The sequence below is a fragment of the Halyomorpha halys genome, unplaced genomic scaffold, assembly GCF_000696795.3.
Source record: "Halyomorpha halys isolate HHAL.00 unplaced genomic scaffold, Hhal_1.1 Scaffold46.1, whole genome shotgun sequence".
NCBI lineage: Eukaryota > Metazoa > Arthropoda > Insecta > Hemiptera > Pentatomidae > Halyomorpha > Halyomorpha halys.
The window spans coordinates 624,653-632,298 of NW_027109456.1; the positions used below are offsets into that span (position 1 = coordinate 624,653).

The following is a 7,646-nucleotide window of genomic DNA, read 5'->3' on the forward strand; positions in this document are numbered from 1 at the left end:
TACAAATAAATCACTTTACCTGTATATCACTTTTTAGCACCATTTAAAAATTTCTTTACCAATAAATTATACATTCTAATCATAATTTATAAGGATTTAAATATATAATGACAACATCTGATAAGAAAACCCAGATTGAATTTCACGATAAAAAATACAGGAAGCAGATCTATTCGTTACCGTCTGATATAGATGTTAATGAGCTGTACCTAATTCTTTTTTCTTTTTTTTTTAAGTTTTTCAGAAACTTAGTTAATTCGTAGATCTAATGTGAATGTATATAATGAGAGAGAGAGAGAGGAAAAGGTGAACATGGATTATTATATAGCAGATAAACCAAAGAATAAATTTAAACAATATTTAATATAAAATAAATAATAAAGAAGAAAGGTAAATTAATAAAATTAGATACAAAAAATAATAAAGAAGAAATAAAATAGAAGAAAATATAAAAGATAAAGAATCTACAGAAAAATGATAAAATGCTTGATAAAATAGAAAAAAAAAACTTTTTTGATAGATAAAAATGATGTTGAAACAATAAAAGAAAATGTGAGAAGAAAATAAATGAAAATTAAAGGATACTTGCAGAGGTGAAAAATGTAACTTGACAGAAGATAGAAATTAGGTAGGTGAATTTATGATGATAGATTAAGGTGATGAAATACAGGTGAAATAGATGAAGCTAGGCAAAAAATAGGTGAATAAATAAACTGACACAGTTTAACTACGTAAGATAGATAGACACAGACACTCTTATCTCTAATCCAAAGAGGTTGCCATTGCAGTAAATAGGAATTACCTCTGCAAGCAACAATTTACATAAATATTCTTATACTTATTACATTTGTAGAAATTTAGTGGTACCCGGTTTATGGTTGTTAGGGTAAAATGAATGGTCAATAAAGGAAAGAAAAGAGAGGAAATTGAGTTCATACTTTAATTAGTATATATTTATAAAATTAAAGTAGTGGTGTAAAAAGTGGACTGAACAATCGACGTAAGGTAAAAAATATCAAGAAATCTAAGTGTAAAGATGTGTTGGCCCTAATATTGGAAAAAACAAGAAGTGCAGAAATCATTTAGGACCCGAGACATAACGGCATAATCACAGGACTTAAGAAAATCCAGAACCAAAAATGAGAAAGCGAATTTCATTAGCTAATGCGGAACCAGATTGCTCTATGGACACGGATCCTCAAGGCAATCACACAAAGTGATGAAGCCTGACTATGAAGATGTGCAGTAAAAGAATATCGAGGGAAACAAAAGCAGCCAGAGAAACGACAGAAAGTTCCAGGTGGACAAATAAAATATTTTCCAATAAATGAGATTTCTAGGCGTTGTTCATGGAATGAGTATATTCGATGACTACGTTGTTGCATTAAAGCTTCTGAAAAATGCAAATAATCATTTTTATAACATGATAAAAAAATAAACCTTCTTATATGTTATGATTGTAGCAGTGGGTTGTAATAAAGTCACTCGTACGTCCCACTGTTACAAACACCCATATTGTCTAAAGGCTAAGATAGGGTAAGAAACAAATAAATGACTCATACGTCCATTGTGCTAATGTACGTAATTCGTTGTCAACAAAGACTAGGTATGTTGTAATAAAATGCAGTTCTAGATCTTTAATCTTTAGATTACTAATTTTTCATGGTACTGCAATATTGTTCCCTACATAGTCCATGATGTTAATTGATCACATTGTATAAAAGGTAAGATAGGATGAAGAATAAATAAATGACTCATACGTTCATTGTGTTAATGTACGTAATTCGTTGTCAACAAAGACTAGGTTTATTGTAATAAAATGTAGTTCAAAACACATCTTTATATTACTAATTTTTCATGGCGCTGCAATATTGTTCCCTGTGCAGTCCATATTAAACCACTACATATTTATCGTAAAGTAACATAATAAAATATGATTTCTGCTCAAATATAGGGTATAATAAGAATCAATAGATAGAAAAGATCCAAGAGAAAAAAAAAACAATCAATAACTTTAGATTTAGTACTGGCACAAAAGTTACAACAGTTTATAAAAAAATTAATTAAAGTTTTCCAGAGCAGTTTTATACTTATTCTTTTATCGATTCCATTACATGAAATTTCCCCTGGAAAATGTTTCATTCTTTAATAAATAATAAGTTTACTACTTCCTTTTTTTATTATTTATTTTTTTCAGCTGCAGACTTCAAGAACTATCAAGGTCCCAGCGATAAATTGGCTGGTAAGAGGGTAACTCCTTTTTTTTAATAACTTTTAACTAACCTATAATACAAACATTGACTATTAAAACGATGGAACAGACTGCTGGTTAGCGAAGTTATTTTTCAACTCTTATTTACAAATACGTAAAAAAAATAAATACTAAGTTTTTCTTTTAATTAACCACATCTACGTACTTCAATTAGGATGTTAAAATATTTCAGAACAAAGCATTGTTTCAAATATGAGTTGAATTTGGATCGAGAATAGTACATACACCTCAAGTGTAAAAAACAATCCTAAAACAAATTACATAACATAAAAAAAAGAACTGTGTTCCTGTTTTTTTTAAATTATGTGTATGTTAAACTACCTCGGAATGATACTCCGTTTATATTTGAAGAGTATCTATAGGTTTTTAATTTGAGATGTGGAATACCTACTAATCACATATCTAAACACATATTTCTGCTTCGCTGATGCCTGAACTGGTAAAATGTGAGTTGGTATGATATTTACTAGAATTTGAGATACTTATGGCTTAACTTAAACATTTCATTATAATATCCAAACTGTAATCTTGTTTTGTTTTTTCTTTGAAAAGGTTTCATGAATAAATACGATCCACAGACTGTACACAAGTTTGGATCAATAGGTAACAAAATTTACGAAATTGAAGAGGAGGGTAGTCGGTACAAGATTGGTTGTAAATGTTTAAATGTCTAATACCGAAGTGTACATTAGAGGCAAATATTCGTAGTAGCTTACAATTGTCACTTCGATATAGAGGTGGGCGTGTTCTCATTTATACATAACGAGAAGATAGGTCAGTCAAAGTCGCTTATATCCGGTAATCGGGTCATTTGAATACATGTCAAAAATTAACTGAAAAGAATCCGGTGGGATTTTGTTTATAAACTTTAAGGCCGGCAGGCGACAGTCGAAATATGTAAATAATAATAAAATGAGTAAAAAAAAATGGTACATGTTATAACCCACAGCAATATAATTTTGGAGGAAGGAGTATAATGGAGGGAGTAAGATCTGTCTGGAAAAGTGAAGCCAAAAGAAAGGCTTTATGATTAATTCCAGAGGTGTGGCAGAGGATTAGGAGTTAATCACTCAATGTCTTCTGTTTCAGTTAAGATTACAATAGCGGACATTCCTATTAACTTCGACGTAAACCTAAGCGCCGAGGGTGCTGTCGGCATCCTCTTTAACTCAGGTTTCTCTTTGAAGTAGAGTATGACGCGCTTTTACCATATATTGTGCAACTTGTGTACTGTTATCCAAATATTTTTTAATGTATATTGGGCCAGGCTGGTCAAGAATATGCCCGTACCTTTACCTTGACTCAACATTTGTAACGCCTAGGTCCATGGACTATACTACGAGGGTGGTCTGAAAAGTTCCCGACCGCAACGTGAAGATGGCAGAACTCGTAAATAAAAGTAAGTGAATTTAGTTGCTCACCAGTTGACAGTTACCCACTAAAGTTTCAGCCATTTTGGACGCGCAGTGGTTATGTTTTTAAAAAGCAATACGCCTACCCAAATCAAAGGTGAGTTGGATTCTGTGAATGGGGACTCCGCACCATCATTTGCCATAGTGAAATTTTGGGCAGCTAAATTTAAACGTGGCCGTAAGAGCTTGAGAGACGATGAACGTTCGGGACGTCCAACAACTGCAACTACCGACGAAAACATCGCCAAAATTCTCTGGTGCTAGACGACCGCCAAATTAAAGTGAGAGAGATAGCTAAGGTTATGATTATGTCAAAAGAACGTGTTTGTGACATATTAAATCAACATTTAGTTATGAGAAAGCTGTCCGCATGTCGGGCACCGCGTTTGCTTAGTTAGACCAAAAATCTGTTCGAATGAACATTTCCAACGCTTTGTTGGCGCAGTTTAGGCGCCGATTAATTGCTGTAGGTGAAACTTGGATACACCATTATACGCCCGAAACAAAAATACAGTCCAAAGAGTGGACTGAAAAGGGGAAACCGGTTCCAAAAAAAGCAAAAACTGTGTTCTCGGCTGGGAAAGTGATGGCGACTGGTTTTTGGGATAGTCATGGATTTATTTTAATCGACCATCTTCAAAAAGGAAAAATCATTACAGGAGCTTACTACGCATCATTACTTGACAAGCAGAAGGCAGAACTTTTGCTGAACGGCCACATTTGCAGAAAATCCTGTTTCACCAAGACAAAGCACCATCTCACACCTCAGCGGTTTACATGACGAAAATCCACGGATTACCGTTTGAACTGCAAGACCATCCACCTTACTCACCAGATCTAGTCCCAAGCGACTTATTTTTATTCCCTCATCTAAAAATTGCGCTCGTAGAACAAATATTTTCATCAAATGAAGAGGAAATCACCATCGTGAACAATTATTTTGCAGAGAAAAAGGCCGAGTACTTTTTGGACGGGTTACAGAGATGGAAGCGTTGCTAGGAAGAGTGTGTAGAGTTACAAGAAGACTGTTGAAAAATTAATAATCAGAAAAAATGTCTTGTACTTTTGTTAGGTCGGAAACTTTTCAGACCACCCTCGTACTATATTTCTATTCACAGAAGTTCTTTTGACCCTTATATAAGACCATAGGGAGACTTTTCATAAATAGATTAATTTTCTGGTAAAGCAAGCCTTCGTATAAATGACACTCTGACACGCCGATTTTAGGCATGTGCAAATCAGAATTTCAAATTTAGTTCTGTCTTTTAGCTATTTTTAACATGGACATTTATGAATATAGTTCTGATTAATAATTATTAATCTTGAATCTGAGTGTTGTTTCATATTCCCCAAAAGAGAAAAAATGAAATGCCCTTTTGTATTTATTTCTACATGAGCCCCTCGTTCTAACATTAAATAAATAATATACTTTTCAAAATAAATTGAAATTACCTGTTTTCTAAACAGACCAAATCCATATTAACTTCATCTATAAGCATTCCTGAAACAATAAAGAAACGAGATTATAATAAAATATTTATTCAGTTAATTACAATTATAATAAGGATAGAGAATGAATTAAAAATAATTTGGTTATAGATGTTACCTGTTCATTTTACGCAGTCTCAGGGAATTTACTTTAAAAGCTTTAAAGCACCAATTTATAATATTTTTCTTCCTGGGTTATTAGCTAGTCTTCTTACAAAATTTTATTTTTCTTTAATTTCACACCACCTAGTAAGTAGGTGGGTTACAAGGGTCAGCACAAAAAAAAGAATATAAAGTAACAATATAAAAATTTAATAGTTGACAAAATTTCAATTAGTACAGTACAAAAAAGTGACTATTAAGCATTTATATAAGGATGTATATTTAAACTACAAATTAGGAAATGAATAAACACCTGAGGATGGACGGATAGTCCATCCTGATAAATATTTTATTAATGTCAAATTGAAAAACAAAATAAAACTCTAGTAATAAGGCTAGTAAATAACCCAGATAGACAAAAATACTAAGAATAAATAATATAATTTGTCTCAAACAGACCAAGTATTCAAGTGAAAACTGCTTAGCATCTGATTTCGGAGTTCGGAAACGATAAAGTCGGTCAGAGCTATTACCAGAATTGTTCTACATGAGTGCATAGACTCTGATTTCCGTACAACCCGAAATTTGACAAGATGCTAATACACAGGAAGGCAGGATGCGATCGGTGGCTCCCCTCAGCTATTCTCTTTAGAGGCCCTTAACCTTGTTCCCTGTTGAATCGGGAACATGAACTAAACTAAACTTCGGTACAACTTTGGACACGGTTGACAAGCTGATGCTTAACCACTCAACCTGCGCGGCTCATGGCTTTGGACAATATAACAATCTCCTCATCATGAAATGAGATGAAGCTAAACAGATTAGCATGATTTGAAATGATTGGCATAAAACCTCAGGAGGCAACTGCAAAGGGTTCACATTAGGAAACATTAATACATATGAGAGTAAACATATTCTTATGAAAATGAATGTTTATTAATTCTAGCATAGCAAATACTTGTAGGTACTGTCTAATAGTAAGGTAGAAATACACTAAATGATAATTATATAATTTATATGATTTTTAATAATTTTTAAAAGTGACTAAGAGAGAAATTTCTCTTTTAAGGAATATTGATGTCGTTATTTGGAAAAGTTTCAATATTAAGATGAAAAAAAATTAATAAATAATAAATATTCCTATGATTTTTTTTTTGTATATATAAAAACGCCTTTATTGATTTAAGAACGTTTTAGAGTGATTTCCTTCATCTCAGGTTATCTCATACTTGTAAAATTAACTTCATCGAGTTATTAATAAAGAAATTGTCAAAAATAAAAATAACTTATGCAATCTATGAAAACCAGAAGTTTTAGATTGTTTAAATTATTAACAATTTCGACAAAATTTTAATTAGTAAATGGATAAAGTTGTCTATACAGGTATGAGAAAACCTGAAGATGCGGAAAAATACCCCGAAACGTTGCTAAATCAATAAATCTGTATATATAAGCCATATGAATTTCATTTAAATTAATGAATAATAATTAATGAGCGTCTATTATGTTAATATGTTGCTAATGGTGGTTCGGATGTTTAAAAATTCGTTTAATCGTAATTCATAAAAAAAAATAAATAAATAAAAATAAATGTATAAGAGATGTATTATTTCTTATTAATATACTGCTATGAAGGAAAAATAAACAATATAAGATATATTTTTAACAAATAACAAAAGTTAATGACACATTTAATGTCTCAATTCAAATTTTTACAATAATTAAAAAAATTGTTTAAATTAATATAAAATTCCATTTCAAAACTCTTAAATAGAGTCCCTGGCAGGTGGTGAAGCAAAACTCACTAGGGCCCTGTTTCATAATGAAAACTATTAGTATTAGTTCATAGTACAAGTGTAGAAACTAGTGTGGTAATAATATTAGTACTTATTTTTTTTCATGATAGTGATGACTATTAGTGATATTACAGGAATTAAAAAATACTAAAGTACAAGTTACTATTGTGGAAGTCTCTGTAATTGAATTAAGATAAATCTACAAGACTAATAGTATTAGTTTGTACTTTATTATGAAACAGGGCCATGAAGACAACAATCTACTCCCATTCCTCTATTCGGAGATAGTATTATGTAACTTGACATAAGAATAAATGTTTTCGAACTAATTAATTTTACTAAGTAATTTAAAACCACCCAACTAACAGGGATACAGGAGCGGACCAGCAAGACGATGTTCTTAAGTTGATTTTTTGAACGCTAGCTCTCGATAACCACTATTGTCTAATAGTACATTTACAAACATATTGTAATTATGAGTTTAGGATAATGAAATGAGAGAAAAATGAGTTGGAGTGCATTCAATCAAATGGAGAAAGAAATTAAAAAAAACAAGAGAACTTCAAATGAGATTAT

At 31.5% G+C, this 7,646-nt stretch overlaps 1 protein-coding gene across 6 annotated transcripts in view; it reads right to left on the reverse strand.

Annotated features, from left to right (window-relative positions):
- The window catches only part of Pde9 (phosphodiesterase 9), a 681,542-nt gene that overhangs the window by 224,659 nt on the left and 449,237 nt on the right, over window positions 1-7,646 (reverse strand). For all 6 annotated transcript variants that reach the window (XR_010843511.1, XM_067047644.1, XM_067047645.1 and 3 more), the window contains one exon: window positions 5,137-5,185. Coding sequence is in view for 5 of the 6 variants with exons in the window: in XM_067047644.1 (XP_066903745.1) it covers window positions 5,137-5,185 (49 nt within the window). In the remaining variant the exon portion in view is untranslated. The remainder of the gene's footprint in view (window positions 1-5,136; window positions 5,186-7,646) is intronic.